Source organism: Merops nubicus, unplaced genomic scaffold (assembly GCF_000691845.1).
Source record: "Merops nubicus isolate BGI_N331 unplaced genomic scaffold, ASM69184v1 scaffold29630, whole genome shotgun sequence".
Taxonomy (NCBI): domain Eukaryota; kingdom Metazoa; phylum Chordata; class Aves; order Coraciiformes; family Meropidae; genus Merops; species Merops nubicus.
Window position 1 is genome coordinate 4,597 of NW_008583978.1, and position 18,476 is coordinate 23,072.

The following is an 18,476-nucleotide window of genomic DNA, read 5'->3' on the forward strand; positions in this document are numbered from 1 at the left end:
GTCAGCCCCAAAGTCTTTCTTGCACAACATCCTTCCTCTGGACTGTACCACACACGCATTATGTCTTCAAGTCATAAAATCAGAATATGTGTCATCCTTCCAGGGACTTGGTGGCCTCCAGCTCATCTGTAGGTTCTTTGGCCACTTGTAATTTTTTGAGAGCTTTCAGAGGGCTTCTCTTCCAAAAACTTGCCCAACATCCCCTTGAAATGACACAAACCCACAAGTGGTGGGCAGCACTGATCTCACCGAGTACATTAGTCAGTTCAAAACTGATATTTGTGAAAAAGAATAGCACAGTCTAGCAGGAACAAAACCTGCTCTCTGCTCCAATATTTTATTTTGAGAGTGACTGACCTTTCTTTCCTTACTTGAGACCTCTGAGGTAGGACCCTGTACAGCCACTCTCAGGCACCTCTGAAACCAAGACCACTGATTTATGGAGAACTATGTGCAATTCACTTCATATGACACTGTTGCCTCACCAGCACCCACAGTCTATGGTGGCTTTTAAGTTCAGAGAATGAACCCTCCAAACGCCCTAAACCAGAATGAGTAAATTAAAAAAAATTCAAACCTTTCTGATTAGTGTCTACCCTATTTATCCCTTTACCGTCCTAAGAGGTCAGCTTTGCACTTCAAGCACGACTGAGGAGTCTTCTCTACTGATGCCTTGGGAATTCAGTAGCTCTTTTCAGTCTTATGGACTGGGTTCGATTTTATAGACCATTTTATGGTCTGGATTAGCTCCCAATACGCAGCAATTCTCTCCAAGAGAGCAAATTCACAATCAATAAGCACTTGTTTAATAACTAAAGAAAAAGAGTTACATCTTTTATTACATTAAGAATTAACTGCAGTGAGATCTGGCCAAGACGAGAACCGTTTGAAGTAGAGTACATTGGACTAGTGAGACTGAATTGAAAATCCAAATTTTGCAGTAAGTTGAGCTTTGCACAGCAAAGGATGACTAGGGGTACTCAAGGGACAGCGGTGATGTGTAGAGCCATGTATGCCACAAACAGCCTCCCAGACATGCACTGTGAACATTGCAGATATCAAGTCTGTTGTTCAAAGGAAACAAATCCTTCAGTGAACAAGGTCACCTACAGAGCTGTGACTTCAAACGCTGACGACGTGCCTTCAAACGGAACAGAGACAGTACGACTGAGAGACACTCTCTTCTTGTAGTGCCCGAAGTACCGTATCCTGTAGGTACCCGGCTCTGTGCCACGAGGGATGTGCCATTCAACAGTCACATTGCTCCGACCAAATAGTCCTTTGGTCCAGTAAAACCTAGCAGACAAACCAAAAATTGCAGTCAGCAAGAAAATCCACTTTTCTTTTGTCTTAATATCCCAAGAGCTCACTAAGTGGAACGAGATGAATGCACTCCAGTTAAGTACATTTGAAGAGCTTCTTTTAACCTTTCCTCATATATATAGGTTATCAGAGCAGCAACCAACAAACCAACCCAAAACTCAGCAGGGCTGAAAAATATTTGGAAACATGGGAAAACAAGCCAGTGGTTCTTTTTGCAGGTGAAGAATATTTTTACCAACACGTTCTTACATTCTCCACTCCATATCATAACCCCCATATGATATCACCTCTGTGAGCAGTATTTGTCAGCTTAGTCTTCCCTGCGTGAGGGGAATTCTCAACTAGATGGATGAGTATTTATTGAAGGTCACAAGCAAAATCAATCATAGCTGAGCTCAGGGCTTCTGGCACTCATTTCCACATGAGGCTCCCATTTTCTTCTGCAGAAGATGCAGCACTTCTTGGTGAGATGATTAACCTGCTCTTCTTTTGATACTGCCAATGAGGGGCAGGGCTGGATATCCCCCTAACTGTATCTGAGCCAGGCATGAGAGTTATCAAGTCCTGCTGAGGCAGCACCCCTGTTTCAGGGCTTTAACTCAAGGAAGCATATGAACAAAATATGTTGATTCATCAGTAATGGTAATAAAAAGTTTTCCCATACCAGTCCTACTGAGAAGATTAGATTAAATATTTACAGACATAACTGGGTGAAAAACAGTGAATGATGGGAAATTTGGGGAAATTCAGTTTGGTAAAGAGAGACCACAGTCTGCCACAGGGTCCACGTGTCTGCATGGTTGCTTTTGTCCAAAGTTTTGGTGATGGATTTGTCCTGTTGTGAGAGGACAACGGCTTTTAAATTATTTTAAACTAAAAGAGGGGAGATTTAGACTAGATAGATGGAAGAAATTTTTTATGGTGAGAGTACTGAAACACTGGCTCAGGTTGCCCAGAGAGATGGTAGATGCCCCATCCCTAGAAACATTCCAGGTCAGGTTGGACAGGGCTCTGAGCAACATGCTCTACTGGGAGATGTCCCTGCTCCCCGCAGGGGCAGTTGGACTAGATGAGCACTTTCCAACCCAAATAATTCTATGATTCTAAGATTTGTTTGTCTAGTGACAAAGGACATCATCAGGACAATGTGGTCCTGAGAGATGACAACCAGGTGATAGCACAAGGCCTGAAATGGTGGGAGATCGCCATCCTTGGGGACTACCACAACTCGCCTGGACATGGCCCCAGGCTGCCTGCTATAGGTGCAGTGTTGGCCTTGTTGGGAGTTGGGTTGGAACAGAGACCTGCAGCCTGAGCCTGGCTCTAACACTGACCTAAAAGTGCTGCTATGATAGATCTCACCGTTGCCCAGCCTTCTCCCCATCCTGCCCTCCAGGCTCAGTGAACCAGAACCACCACTTTGGGACTCAGGAACTGGAGCATAGATCAGATCCTACCTGGGAAGGGGCTTCTCACAGATGAACTAATGAGGATTTAAATACATCTTATCTCTGTTGGCTGTTTGCTAAAGGCAGGGCTGGGCAAATTCCTGCCTGTATCTCACTCCTTCCTCTTAAACAGTCCCACAAAAGCAATTTCTGCCCCCATGGCAGATGCAGGGTGGGACCAAACACTTCCCTGCTGCAAACACCAAGACATCATCCAGCAAAAGGGCAAGTCTACACTGAGTTTGTCCCTGCTGCAGTGGTGGGCACAGAACAAAGGGCAGATAACAGCTATCTCCTTCCCCGAAAGCTGCACCTCCTTTAAGTAAACCTCCATATCTTTTGATCCCTGAAAATATGCATTTTACAAACGTAGCTACAAGCTGATTAACACTTTGCAACACTAAGCTAGCAAATGTTGCATTCCCTTGTGTTACTCTCCTATTGCAATGTCAGCGTGCTCACTGGTATCCAATGTTAGGTTTTCCTGTACTAAAAAACCCCACAGTCTGGTTTCATTAATATCCAGTAAAAATGTTTGATGCTCCCTGTGCACATTGCCTTAATTACTGGCATCTCAAGGTTGAAACACAGACATCATAAACAGTGACTGGTTTTCACCTTAAAAGAACCATTTCCCCTTTCTTGTGATAGTTGGTACTTTCCTGGGGCACCAGGAAGGGAGGAGACATTACTGTCTGTATTAGTTTGCATCTGGCCAGCCTCTTTAGGCAGGAAAAGACCAAACAGCTCCTCTTCCTTATCAGCAGAAGTATTTAAGCATTGTTCAGAGATGCAAAGTCTGACCTTTCTCACAAAGAAGAACAGTGTCTAGATTCTCACCTTTTCAGCATCATGGCTGCACATTCTTCAAGTTTTGCACTTTCCTATGTTTTTCATCTTCTCAAGTGATGTGTTATTAAACATTTTTGGTGTTCCTAGCCAGGATCTTGGGTTTTTGGAACAGGAGAGAAGGAGGCAGGGCTACATATATGGGTGATACTTACTCAAGTAGGGAACTTGACTGGAAAAGGTGAGGACATCAAGAGTGACAACATAACAGTGTGAGTGTTAAACAGAGGGCAAGCACTCAGAAATGCAGAGCTCCAAGAGCAGGTAGGAATATAGCATCACAGAATAACAGAATGCTTTGAGTTGAAGGGACCTCTAAAGGTCATCTAGGCCAATCCCCCTGCCGTAAAGCAGGGACATTCCCAACTAGATCAGGTTGTTCAGAGCCCCATCAAGCCTGACCTTGAATGTCTTCAAAGAGGAGACCTCCATCGCCTCTCTGGGCAACCCATTCCAGTGTTTCACCACTCTCACAGTAAAGAGCCTAATATAATTTCCCATGCTGGGACAGACAGAGTTCTGACTACCAGGACAGTTTTAGAGAGCAGCTGGTTGCACCTGGGCAGAGAGAATTACATCCTATCTAAGGCTCATCATAAATCCAGAGGAAGACTTTCCCAATGAGGCCAAGCTGTTGGGAATGTTACCCTCTCTAACCTCAGATGTTATGTGTTTGTACTGGGACGTTGCAAGGTCAGAAGACTGCAAGACAGATTTTGTTTCTCACAGATAGAGTGCAGAGGCAGGTGAGAAAAGGTCTGGTTTTATCCAAACAGAGGAGTCTTGAAAGCTAATGGTTTGACAAAAGATTCCTTTGTTGATCCTATTTCCTGTGCTGACTTCTGGTGTCGTTGTGAAACGTGACACCAGCTTTGCTGCTTACTGGGTATTTTTCCTTAAGATTGAGACCTCCAACATTAACCTTGCTTTCTTACAAATTTTTAAATTGTTTACTGTTTCTACTTCATGATCTCCAGCAAATCTGGCCATTTTTTTCTCCTGTGAAAACCTTACTATGGTGGACCTCTCAGATTTTCTATTTGGTAACGTATTCATCAGCATGGTACAGCAGATGGATGGATGTAGGCTACAAACAAATTGGGCCACGAACCTTCTGTAATTCTTGCTTTTCCTTCTACCTTTCCCATACTTACAAGGCATCATTGTAGAGGCTTAGACCTAGCAGGGAGACTGATTGTTGTGGTCTTGACAAGTTAACCACCCAAATATGGACAGATCCATTCCCAGAAAGCATCATCTTCAGTGACAAGACCAATCTACAGTTGGGGAGCTCTGAAATGAAGCCCTTCAGGTTAAACTTGAATTACTTTGTGAAGTCTATGGAAGAGAGAAATCTGGTCAGGGCACCCACCTGGTGTCCCAGGAGGCATCATTCTGTACCACGTGCCAGCTGTCTGAAGCACTGGTGTATCTCTCCACTGTCAGGAAGTTGTGTTCAGTCTGGAATAAAAATAGCAGGGTTAGCCAGATGCTGAAGGGACAGGCATGTCCCTACTTCTCTGTGTCACTTTAAACTGGAGAATGGAGTACACTTCTGTGTGCTTTACTGGCAAATATGGTAATCACTAGCAAAAATGCTTATATTTCACTAATAAAGCACAAATTTAAGCTAATAAATTCCACGAAGTAAAGAACTCTATCATTAAAAAGAGAGTGGACAGGTGAAGTATTTGCTATCAGTGATTATACAACATGAATGACGGGATGAATTAAGTACTTTTCTAATTTTCTTTGTTTTATCAAAACAATGCACCAGGCTGATATGATGGAGACTAGGGACCATGCTCGCTATGACTGGATGGCACTGGATACTGACTGAGAAAGAACATCCAGCCTGACGTATGACATAGGTACCTTCAACTTCACTAGTATGAAGAGATAACAAATGGTCCATATCTGACCAAATTAAGGATTCCGCCCCAAAAGCATTCTGGTAATGTGATTCCAAAAGCACACGCTAAAGGGAGAAACTATCTTCTTCTGAACATCCAGCAGAGAAAAAAAAAGCACTGGAAGTACACAATCCTATTCCTTTCGAAATCTGAATGTTGAAGATTAAAGTGCATCAGGTAGAGGCAGTAACTAAAGAGTCACAAATCCCAAACACCCTCAGCTCCATCGCTGTCGCGCCGTATTTACCGCATTCTCTGCAGAGGTCCTGGGGTTTGCACCTACAAAAGTTACTTCAGCAACTTCACTCTGTACGGGAAATTAAGATTTATAGTAAAGACTGAGCAGTATATTGCACATTAAGAACATCTTTTGAAAATGACATTTGAGGCTTTTAGTGATTCCACTGGGGTTTTGTGGGTTTGCTCTCTTTTGGTTTTGTTTTAAATGATACAATTTCATTTGTGGCAATAGCAATGGACAATTTATACTGTGAACTGATATTCTGTGCCTTGCCATCCTACTCGTCCTGCTTGCTGGGTAAACTCCACTACAGTGCATGAGATATTTGTGCAAAAGAGGGAGGGAAATATGTGGGATTTTTAAGAATGCCTCCCTGCTCCCTTGTTACCCTACTGCTGGAGAGAGCAATGAGATAAAAGTCCTCGCTCTGAACACCTTATCTAAATTTTGAGCCTTGAAAACTGAGCCCCTTCTGACATTGTAATTTCATTTACATTTCATACCAGAGGCATCAAAGGTGGCCTGATTTCTGCTTGTAAGGAAGTCGCTGTACAATATTTGCCTATTTAATCATCAGGTGTTAATTTATGTTGAAGCAGAAAAAGAAGTCTTCCTCATGTTGAATAAAGGGCTTTTATTTTCTCCTCTCATTCATCTGTTTTATTTAATCACACTCAGTACAATGATATTGGCATAAACAATCTCTGCTTCTGCCTTTTCAACCAAGCTTGCTAAGAGCAACGAGACCTTTTTGGTCTCAGAGCACCATGACCCTTTAGAAAACACAGATTTTTTCTGGTGAGGGATAAGATATAAGGATAATTTCCTAAACAGGTTTTTAGCAAATCTATGAAGGTCTCACCACTCGATACTGTTGTCTCACTCCTTGTAGCACATCCCCAAATGTCTTATTCACCGGCGCGCGATCAGCCGTGAGAGGAGGCAACAAAGTCGTGTTCCCTATATTGAAAACTGGGGGCTCTGGACCACGTGGCAAATCCTGAACTGTATTCTGGGAGAGAGATGTCCTCGTTATACATACATATGGAAAACCAGTGTCTCTCTGATGAATCATATCACTGCTATGGCTCTTTATCCAAGTCCATTGCTTTTTTGAATGTAAGAATGGAGGAACTAAAGTGAGTGTAAAAACAAAAGTATCTTCATCTGTGCTCTGCATGCAGGAGCAACCCCTGCAGGACACCTGCTAACCTACTGCTGAAGTTCCCCCAGATCCACCCACCAGAATATCCCATGGCTTCAGGAGGTAGTGCCCGCCCACCGGTCCTGCACTTTCACACAGTCCACAGTTACAATATTAATGAACATTGCCATGTACAGCAGAAATTTAGCAGACTTTTTTTCCCCTTGGCAGACAAGCAGCAACTTCAGGCCACACTGAAAGGTTGGAGGTACCTATTTCCTAAGCTTTGACTAGAAAAAAAGAAAACCCCATCACTTCTCAAGTGGTTTGAGACTCCCATTACAGGAATTACTTTCATATCAGATGAGAATTTCTCTAAGTAGTTTCTTATTAGAAAAGTGAGGGTAGCAATCATGCAACTTCACTAAGGAACAAATAAAGCCATCACCTTTTACAGGATTTAAATGTCTCTAGCAGCATGTGGCCTACAGAAAATTTTGCTTACCTTAGCAATAGCCCTTGCAAGTCCCCTGTACAGTTGAATATAAGCAGAAAGGGTGTGTGGCCCATAAATAGTTGATGCAGCCTCATATCGTTGAGCCTAGCAAAGGACAAGTTTGGAAAAGGAGGGTTTGAAGGACTTTTGAGCTCATCCTACTGTGCTGAGACAAGATCAGCAAGATACCTGCAGGGGTTTACTTACTCCCTTACTTCTAGGGAGGGAGCCCAGCAAGTTGCCTAAGCACTTCTGCTGCAATTCAGGCTACTCTTTGTTCTCTAATCCATCACAAACAGAGTGAGCTGGTTGTCACTCTTCCAATTATCACCTCTCTTCTACTCTCTTAAAGGTTTATTATGTAAGTCATCTCCTCTCCAACTTTCTGGGTTGGACAACCTCAGTTTTTTCGAACCTTCCCTCCCAGTTGTAAGGTACCTAAACTGAAGGAGTCCATCCAATGGTCCACACCTTCCTCAAAGCACAACATCTACCATGTCTTGTAAGCGACCCTTAAAGCTGGGTCTTGCTGGCCATATTGCAACCTTTTCTACAGCAACATGGCACTGCAATTCATGTCCACCTTACAACCCTGCAGCTCCAAATCTTTCTTCTCGCAATTCTTCCATCTTATGAAGACAATTTCTAATTCATCCAAGTCCTCAGGAGATTTATAAAACAGACCTGAACTCACAGGATTTCCCTTCAGTACATCTGATCGTTTCCACATTAAAACATCCATATCTACTCTCTAGCTAAGGTCAGGAAATCACATTGGTCCTTGGACCATGTCATTTAGGCCAGAACAAACATGGAGGTCTCATGATCTCTGCCACAGATTCTTCAGCTTTTTGTGGCAAAGGAGAAGTACTCTAAACATTGTAATTTCACATGACTTATCATCCCACATAACAAAAAGCTGAACTCAGTTAAACTTGTCCAATGCATAGCTTTAAGATTTACCTGGTATTCCTCATAGGTGGTAATGTAATGGGTGTAGACATTGCACAGACCTGCAATTACGACATCCATTCCTGGTGTACCATGAGAATCAAATTCCTAAGAAAGAAAATGAAACACTGATCTTGTAACAACTGCTTAATACAGTTATGATGTTGTTCTTTTTTCCCTGTGAGGGTGGTGATTCACTGCAACAGGTTGCTCAGGGAGGCTGTATATGCTCCGACACTGGAGGTGTTGAAGACTGGGTTGGATGGGGCTCTGAGCAACGTGGTCTAGTGGGAGGTGTCCCTGTCCACGGCAGAGGGCTTGAAACTAGATGATCTTGAAGGTCTGTTCCAACCCAAACCATCTATAATTTACCAGAACAGAATACAAATACAATACAGTGGGAAGGGGGCAAGATGTTCAGGAATGCAACCCTACAAGTCCAATTTACCTTATTAATGTCTCATATTAACTTCCCAAGGAAAAGACGATGAACAACCTCATACTCCAATAGATTCAATAAATTTAGGGGATTTTTTTAGAAGCTGATGTCTGTATACTACTAAAAAAACTGGTCATATAACTAGGTGAGATAGACACAGTGAGCTGTGGAGACAGCATCTGAGCTTAAGATGGTATTTCAGGCTGCAGCAGAGAATAGCATGTATTAATCAGGGAAATGGAAAAATTAAATTTGCCATTTTTTTCCCAGTTGTTCTCATGTTGCAAAATCCTGGTAGGGATTAAAAAAGCTAAACATCTCTACTCCAGAGACAAAAGGCTTGCTAGCATCAGTTGTGCCTGGATCCCAGTTAAATTAGCTTGTGTTGGCTTAATGGATTGAAACTTGAGCAGTTTGCTTCTTTGGGGGAGGATATTCATTTCTCCTGCACACCACTAAGCACATGTAAAATATGTCCAAAGCAACAGCGAGAAGGAAACATCTGGGAACCATGAGACTCGTGATGACCCCAGCTTGAAGGAGACAAGAGAAAAACAAGAAGGATCGAGAAATGTGAAGCTTCAGATAAGTTGCACTCTGAAGAAAACTCTTCCTCAGCAACTTACTCTTTTAACAGCTTCCCGTAGCCTCCGTCCAGACATGGTCCTAGGGGCATTAAGGGAACAACATCAGCCTCCAGAAATGCAGGGAGCTAAAGCAGGAGTCGCTGCTGGGACATGGAGCACACCACCAGAAATTCACATAGCACTTGCCGTGCTGCTCAGCATCCCTTAAGGCTTCTCTGCAATGAGCTCAACAAAAACACCTCAAAATATTTTGCACCCATCATCACAGCCAGGACAAGGCTGTAAGCACCCCGAGGCCAAGTGGGGTAGGAGAAAAGATGCTAGGAATAAATCATTATTATTTAGATTTTCATCATTGTACTGAAAACAGACAGTGCAATTCATCATTATCGTGTTTGTGGAGTAAAAAAAAAAATCAAGTGAAAAAGTTCCTTCACTTCATGGGAACTGCATTTTACAATGAACAGTTAGAATTGTTTAGGAAGCTTGTTTGCATCTCATTCGTTCCTGTGACTGATTTACAGAAGGGAGAGGAAAATGGGAAACCCCAGGTAACCAGAGGAGACAGTATAAAAGAAAGTGCATGCATTTTATATATAAATATATATGCATGTTTATATATATATGTGTGTGTAGTGCTCACACATCTGTCATATACTAGGGGCAATTTTCAAGTAGCTTGAATTAAACACTACTGGCTGCAAAACAGAACAAGACCAAAGAAATACATACGTGAACTCTCCAGGAACAGCAACGATTGCCAGTGATCCAATGGCAGCAATCTGAACATCCACGATGTCAGGGTGCCATGGGTGAGGCCGAGTCATCTGAGGTGAAAATAAAGGGGATATGAATATTGTAGGATAGTAGCGAATAAAGAAAGCCAGAGTGTTTTCCTTCCTACAGTCAGAAATCAGACAAATAACTTTACTTTGTAGATGGGCACATGAGAAAGTGTTTTACTTCCATATGTACACATCTGGCCCTAACAGACAGGGCACTTGTAAATACATGGGTAAGGGAAAAAAAAAAATAAAAGTGCTACCAGAGAGTTAGCTTAAAGCAAAGTATGTAAATAAGGTCAAGGTAGCACCTAGAAACCCCTCACCTGCATGGGAAAAGGACAGTGGTAGAATCAATAAGGTTGGTCAACTGACCAGGAGAGCAAAAGTGAATGAGTGAAATCAGAGAGCCCAATGGCAACAGGAAATGAGAGTTAACTCTTCGTTAGCTGAGCAGATGCACCATCAGCTGCAGAGAGAGAGTTTCTAAGTCACCCATAGGGTGATGCTCTGGGATCTAGCCTTGACTTCAAACTGCCTCTTAGCAGGGACCACACCATACTTGAATTCAGCATCATCGCAGCAGCCAAAACACACACTACTGCAGCATTTCATCTTAAAAATAATTACCTAACTAAAAATGAAGCAGCTTGCTAAAGGGAAATTAAGAACGACAAGGAATCAAGGGTGGCATGGCTCCAGGAAATAAAATGTAAAATCCCACTCCAGCATGCCAAAAAGACTTTTGAAGGAGGAATTTACTGGGGGCAAAACATGAATGACAAAGCCTTGTGAAGCACCTCAGAAGCAGAAGGCCTGCCAGAGCATCCCTAAAAGGATGGTCAAATGTCGATAAAGTCATAAAAATAAAGTGTAATTTACTCTCAGTAGTACTGTCCTGGATGTAGGAGGCGGAGTGGGGAGGAAGCTCTATGTTGGGACCTCTTTTTATGTGAGATGAGGTGAGGAGCTGATTGAACACAAAGCAACACAGGAAATTTTCTAAAGAGACTGATGAAAGGAATAACAATGAGTCGCCTCATCCAGATGGCATCCTCTAAGTGATCTAAAGGACCTTGGAACTCAATCCTGCTCCACTACAGTGCATTTGCCTTAGTGCCAAGGGAACAGCAGGTGGAAAATAAGGTATCAATTTTCTTTTGAAGTCATAAGTAGGATTTTGGGAACGTTCAGTAAGAACAAACACTAAATCCTGCCCAGGACAGAGCAGCCCCAAGCATGAGGATGGGCTGGGACAGGGCAGCAGCTCTGCAGAGGCTGGCCCCTACAAAATAGTCCGTCCCTTTTGAGTGGGTCAACCACGGGATGGGAACTCAAGCAATGAGGAACTCCATCCTTGCTGACTGCCCCAGCTCTTCTGGACGTGTTCGTGAGCAACATGCTGTAGCTGCAATGTTGGTCCTGCTGGGAGCAGGGTCATGCTGAAGCACCCCAGCCCAGGGTGCCTCCAGCCTGAGCCTGGTGTGATTCTACCTGTGGATGAGTAAGTCTGGCATCAGCCGATGTTACAGCTCACAGAACTATCGGACACTTGCACAAACATGGCAGGAAACAGAGAATACAACAGGATGTTTCCAGAGGAAGTCAAAGTCCAGTAGGAACCTCTGGAGACAACACTGGGAAGGTGGGTAAGGTGATACAGTTCCCAGAGTTAACAACAGGCGCCATGAGGAGTCACTTAATTTTGCATGGACCAGTCTGCCACATGACAAAAAGAAAGGTCCTTTCACAGCTTAAGGTAGGAAACTAATAGTAGGATGGAATTAAAATCCAGCCAGAGCTATTAAGATCTGAGCACCACCAGAGGCTGTCCTGAAACCAGAGGCTGCCAGGAGGCAATGCTGAGCTCTACTCACCGTCAGCTTGCCCTGACCCCATGATTTTCTCTGTGTGTCCTGCTCCGAGCTGTTTCACAGGCAGAGGTAATTCTGCCAGGGTAGATCTTCAGTTGGATTTTTTTACCCTAATGAGGACAGTGGGTCTTGTCACTCTTATGGATATATAGCAAAGGTGCTCTGCAAGAGGAAAACTTCCACCTTTCTCATTCAGAAGCAAACTAAAGACACCACTTATTTTTGCAGCCTATTTTCATGCCTTCAGAGCTTATAGTGCTTTCTCTCTCCCTGCTTGTTCTTCACCATACGGACTGGCACAGACATTGTCTGTAGCACCCTACCAAAACCTCGTCCAGCTCAGAAGCCTCTGCGCTTCCCAGGGCACACACCAGCATATCCTTACCTCTCCAGTGCTAAAGAGGATTGGCTTGGGTTTGTGACAGGCTTTTGTTTCATTGGATGGCTTTCCCAGCAGCTGGTCCCGGATTTCATCCCAAAATGGGTCCTCTTCTACTGACCCTTGAGGGGGAAACATCATTTAAATGCTGTTCCTTTGGCTGCCCCAGCAGTTATCAAATAAAAAAATTATTTATTACCCCCTCCCTTCTTATGTGAAATATCTCTCAGTGGTTTCCAACTATCTCCCTTTTCTAAGGTGAGTTGAAAAGCCAAGCTTTAGCCCAGCTGAGGTCCATCTTGGCAGTAATGAGAACAAATGAGAAAGATTGCCCCAAAGCTAGCTCTTTTTCCTCCCCACTCCCCATCGGGTGCTCTCCTTCCTTCAGAGCGCGGTCACATTCTTCTCCGGAAGCTTCCTCATGAACACAGACAAACTTTGTGAGGGAGCTGTAAGATCACACATTCCCAAACAACATCCCTTTGGAGACCGTTGTTCAACCAGCCATTGAGATTTTTTAATGACTCTGGGATTTTGAAACTATTTGGGCAAAGCTCTGTGTTTTCCCCATTTGTTCGAAGCCATACTGACATCTGCTCCTTAAATTACCTTGTGTGAAGTTGAAAGCCCCTGCTCCATCAATAGTTCCTGCGGCAAAGCTGTGTCCTAAGGCAGGTTTACATGTTTTAACCTTAATCAGAAGAGGAAAACCAATGAAAAAGAGAGATTTTAAAACCAGATCTCAGCATGCCAAGTCCTCCTCCATCCCTGGAGCTCCCAATCTTACCGTGTGTGTGGCATTGAGCTCCACCAAGACATCACTCATATTCACCCACTGGTGAGCTGAGCTGAGGGGGCCTGTGACCACCTGAGAAGCTTTTTCATACAGCTCCTAAGGGACACACAAGGTGGAAAGTCTTAAGGAAGAAGAACTCAAGAACCTATCTGTTACTAGATTCAGCTTTATGAAATATTTCTTCATTCTGTTGACACCTTCCAGTGGCCTCTTCCAAGTGTTAAAGCCAGAGTATATTTCCCAAGCTCCTTTGTTTCCATCACTCTGTCTTCAAGCCCTGCATGCCCCAAGTCCTGCAAACTCTCCCTGTTTCAAGTTACACAGGGAGGACACTCTGCTCAGCAGTTTCATGCTTGCCTTTCTTTTTTTACACCTGAAGCGTTCACCAGTTCCACAAGGATGGCATCTTCTTTTTCCTAGATGCAACCTTCTGGCATTTCTCACATCTTACAGCAATCAGAAGGCATGTTTTCTATGAGAAAGATGCACTTTGCTGCATTCATTGCTTTGAAACCCACGGTCTTTACCATGTGTTTACTATACAGCTTACAGCTAAGCTGTCCAGCTCTTCAGTGAACATTTTTCTGGCACGTGTGCCTTGAGCTGGTACATAGAAAGTGTGGCCAGAAGTTCTACAGGCTTAGCAACCTTCCTACAACTGCACAAAGGAGTAAAGGGGACAGGCTTTGAAGTCCAAGAGTCTGCACTGCTAAAATGACAGCAATGAAGCATTGCTCTTGCCATTTGATACACGTGACAGGCCACTCTGACTGGGACAACCTTTCACTTGCAAGTCATGATCTGTCTGGAGTGACTTCAGGGCAAGCATCTGAAATGGGGATTAAAAGGAAACCATGACCATCAAACCTTCTGCTCTTAATTCTCTGCTGGACCTGGTTCAGTTCCTAGAAATTGCTGTCCCTGAAATGGTGCCAAAAAAAAAGTGTCTTCTGACTACTCTCACATTACACAAAGCCACAGAAGAGAAACCAGTAAATTCAGGTGACTTTTAGGTCCAAGGACACAGGTGACACAAGGGAGCTCATAGGGTGGAGGACACTAGCTGAGTAAATGCAAAGTCAAGCAGGGCAAGATGAATGTCTTTTGTGGATGTTTAAGCTGGCACCTATTAACTCATGTTTGTCTTGTTTTGGGAGTGTGATGCTGAAGATGGCCAACAAGCGCTCTGTGGTGGTGTCTCTGAGCTCTTCTAGGAGTCTTCAACACTAGTTTTTCCAATTGTGAAACCTCTAAGAATTGTGCATGGGAGGGAGGGGGAGACTGTAAGGGGCAACATCCACAGGATATACCAATGAGCAATACTGAGATTAAAAGCCCAAACCAACATTTTCAAATGGTAACACCTCCAATGACATATCTGAATAAAACTGTGTGCTTTCTGAATAACCAGGAAACTCTTCCTTAAGCATATAAATATGGATTTCAGAGTAATTTAAATCTACAAACATTCACAAAAACACATGCAAGAGAGTTGCTTCAATGAGCCTGCAAGCCAGCATTCATGCCCGCTCATAAAGCAAAGTCTCACTTACCCTTGCTTTCAAGTAGATATTTTGCCCAATAATTCTTGTGCTGTCAAACATGTCATTACCAGGACCCATGGCTATGCACATCCTTGCCTGTTAAGAAATTCATTTAAGTGCTAGTGATCAATTAATATGGAGAACATGTGGAGAATTGCAAAATGGATGAGTTCACAAGTGATTGTCCTACTGTGGGAACTAAAAGCCTCGTGCTAGCCAGCTCAAATTTGGGCACCAGGTTACTGTGCTCACCTATGCAGCAAGATAAATTTAAGTCTGGGCTAAATGACCAGAAAACAGAATGTGTCAGGACAAGACACAGTAAGTTCCTGAAAGAGGTATTCAGAATGAACATGAAAATTAAGTGATTTTTGTTTGTTTTAATGTCATAGAATTCTTTCAGTTGGAAAAGACCTTTAAGATCGTCTGGTCCAAGCATTACCCCAGCACAACCGGGTCACCACTAAACCATGTCCACCAGTACCACATTTACATGGCTTTTAAATACCTCCAGGAATGGGGACTCCATCACTGCCCTGGGCAGCCTGGGAACCTCCTCTTCATGCACAACAGTCCATTATGCAGCTCTGCATTAGCTGCTCCACCCCAGATTTTCTCCTTATCAGAAGTTAGTGCAGATCAAGGCAGGACATACTTACCCCCCCCACGGGACAGGTGCTCTGTGGGTTATTGCATGAATCCCCTGTGTTGATGCAGAACGGGCCTTTGGTGTTGGGTGACACATCTCCCAAATTGGAGGATGCAAAGGCAGCAACAAAAGAGCCCTGCCAAAACCCGACATGGTCAGATGAATTTTAGTGCCTTGCAGTGATTGCAAACATCACCTACACCTTTCCCTGCAGTTGAGGCTGGTGCTACAGCTGGTTAATAAGCATGTAAACATTCCTGAAGCCACTGAGAGGACTGGAATGGGGATTTAGGAGTGTCCTAAGGGTTAGGGACAGAAGAGCAAGGGGGAATAGGACACACAGGACACAACTGCCATTTCAGGGGGACCTTCACACTGCTTTGTTATCCAGACAGTGCTTTGTCATCTACCTCTTCCATCTCAGAAACAGTTCTTCCCCTCAAGTCCCCATTTTCTCATGTTGCTGATTAGATGTTAATGAATCATTGTAGCACCTTGCATAGGATTTGTTTTCTGCTGGGCTTTCACCAAGACTGATTTACAGGGTGAGAGCTACTGTATCAGACTGCAGGAGCTAACATCAGGCAGTACTTGTTAGAAGCAAGGCTGGTTACACACTGGATGGCAGCTGAATTCAGCTCTCACAGATACTCTCATTTTTTTCCCCCCCTCGTTTAGAGATGGGATACATCAGCACTAGATATTTTGATATATTATCAGCTCTTAAGCCATTTTCTTTTAAGACTGCTAGACACAATATGCCCAGCAGACCATACTGCTAAATATTGAGACCTGCAAACACTTCTTAGCTTCGCCTGCATGTCAACTAGCACTGCCTTGCACCCATAGCTATTCACTAGAGTTGAGTTTTGTCAAAAGATTTTAGATAATTCACGACGAAAAGAAACGTTTGCAAGCAGGAATTAGGTAGACTTGTTTTAGTTTCCATCTTTGGTATGAACTGTTCTTTTGCACAGAGTATTAAAATAGAAATTAGGCAACTGTTTCAAGGTATGTGTTAGAGACACACCCAGGACACCCTCTTCATCAATTCATGACTCAAGGCGTCTGTGAGATGGGTATGTACATTTCAGGGGATATAACACTTTTTAAAGGAGCTGCATTTGCACTTTGAGGATGGTAAATCATCTGGATAAATGAAGCTCAGAAGGCAGAACTGGCTGGAAGCCATAATAAAGAAGTGGGGGTGATCACAGACTAGATGCCACACCACAGATCCAGCATATTGATCCCTTTGGATCAAGCATCCCCCATGTCTTTCTAATATTTCTAATAGTCAAATCAAAATAAATCTGGTCTATTCCTAAAGTCTAAATAAACACCACAGATTACTAGTTTGGAAAGTCAAGAGTACACCTTGCAATTTCTCTTCTCAAGTGGAAGAAAGAGAATAAATCAGTGTTCATCTTTATCCCCCTTTTTTCTGTTTACCTTGCTGTCCTGCCTCGCTGTTTGAAAGAACCCACTTGGCCCACAGAAAGCACCAACCATCCCCTCTCTGTTGCAGCATTTTTCCCCCCATTATTTTCAGTGATCCAAAAATGCTCTCACCTCTCCAGGAAGCATCCCCTTGTTCTTCTCCCGTTCAAACAAGTAAGAGGCATAGCCCACGTTGTCACTGTTCACAAGATGGTTGGTGTTGTTCATGCTGACCGGGTGCACAGCAAACCAGCTGAAGAGGAGGCAGAAGACAGACATAGGAAATGCTTTATTCAGTCTATATATTGACAATAGACTTGTTCAACCTATATATTAGCAGTTGGCTTATGGGAATTTTCTCTGGGAGAATACAATCACAGACTGTTGGTACCTATGGATGGATTAACAAGGGCAGAGTTGTTCCCATCCTCTCCCTTCCTGACCAGGGTAACTCCTGGCTATGGTGGTCCAGGTCTTGAGGCCACAAGAATTTGCCACAGTAATTATCAGGGCCATGAAGAGCTACTTCAGATCTGAACTAACTGACCTGGTTTATGTGCTCATAGACTCTCTCTGTGCTCAGAGACCCTCTGGTGACTAGCTGGAAGCAACGCTCTATGGGTGAGGGTCAGTCTTGGGAAGGGGAGCTTTGTGCAAAAAGACAGAACTGCTGCTGAACTGTGGTTTATGAGTATTTGGAGAAAAACATGTTACTTTGGTGGTCAGTACCTGATAAAGCCTAGCTCCTGTCCATCCTCACCTACCATCTTCAGCATCACCATTTCTTTATCAGTGTTGGATGAATACCTGGATGAAAATGAAGGGGGGAAATCCCATTAGCACCAGAGGCATGGTCACACTCTGCGTTACTCAGACACATAAAATCTCCACTGGGTTGAGCAAGGAAATGAAGAGGTTATTACAGATATTACCAGAGCACAGGGACAACTTAGAGCAGCATCTGAAAAAAGCTGTGCAGGTGTGTTATGGTTATTGCTGACCTCAGGTGCTTCTTCTCCAGGCGACGGAGAGGAGCTCTGTCCAAATACAAGTTCATGCATCAAGGATAGCCCTTTAATGCCTCAATTTGACTACATTCAAATGCTAATATCCACTAAAGACATTTTTTTTTTTCTTTTTAGCAAAGCAGAATATCACACTCTTGACCCATGTTGTGGTTGCCTCCTGCAACCACAATCTTCCAAGCCCACTCTTGCAACTGATTTTTGTGGATGCACACCCCCAAACACCCAGGATGGCAATAGTGTCATTCTGCCATGGTCTGGGCTCTAGATATTCAACCATCCCATGAAAGACCAAAAACACCAGCTGCAAGATAGCTGGGTCGTGGTCCCAACCAAGGGGTCCTCTTCAGGGCTCTTTTTCTCTCCTGCTTGAGGAGCTGTTACCTGCTTCGTTCAGAGGCTGGATTCTCAAGATAGGAGAAAGGGCTTCGGTTGATCTGGCTGTTTTCTACAATGCCTCTATTTATAAACAGCTTTCCTTTCTTCATGTTCTGATGTGCTATGTCAATGCTCTGAAAACAGTAGGAAGACAGGGAATATTACTCCATGCATGTAAGCCATACGTGACATTATCTGGAAAAAAAACTCTCTTTCCC

The 18,476-nt window shown here is 43.6% G+C and overlaps 1 protein-coding gene across 1 annotated transcript in view; it reads right to left on the bottom strand.

Moving 5' to 3' along the window:
* Positions 1–1,110: 1,110 nt before the first annotated feature.
* Positions 1,111–18,476, bottom strand: part of ASAH2 (N-acylsphingosine amidohydrolase (non-lysosomal ceramidase) 2) — a gene marked incomplete at its 3' end in the record, with an annotated part of 20,460 nt that continues 3,094 nt past the window's right edge. The window contains exons 5-20 of the mRNA XM_008942820.1: positions 18,265–18,392; positions 17,585–17,662; positions 16,988–17,108; positions 15,426–15,551; positions 14,776–14,862; positions 13,214–13,318; positions 13,036–13,117; positions 12,433–12,548; positions 10,124–10,218; positions 9,431–9,470; positions 8,378–8,473; positions 7,424–7,519; positions 6,637–6,786; positions 5,781–5,840; positions 4,993–5,081; positions 1,111–1,296 (exon numbers count right to left, since the gene is read on the bottom strand). Of these exons, the coding sequence (XP_008941068.1) occupies positions 1,111–1,296; positions 4,993–5,081; positions 5,781–5,840; positions 6,637–6,786; positions 7,424–7,519; positions 8,378–8,473; positions 9,431–9,470; positions 10,124–10,218; positions 12,433–12,548; positions 13,036–13,117; positions 13,214–13,318; positions 14,776–14,862; positions 15,426–15,551; positions 16,988–17,108; positions 17,585–17,662; positions 18,265–18,392 (1,655 nt within the window). The remainder of the gene's footprint in view (positions 1,297–4,992; positions 5,082–5,780; positions 5,841–6,636; positions 6,787–7,423; positions 7,520–8,377; positions 8,474–9,430; positions 9,471–10,123; positions 10,219–12,432; positions 12,549–13,035; positions 13,118–13,213; positions 13,319–14,775; positions 14,863–15,425; positions 15,552–16,987; positions 17,109–17,584; positions 17,663–18,264; positions 18,393–18,476) is intronic.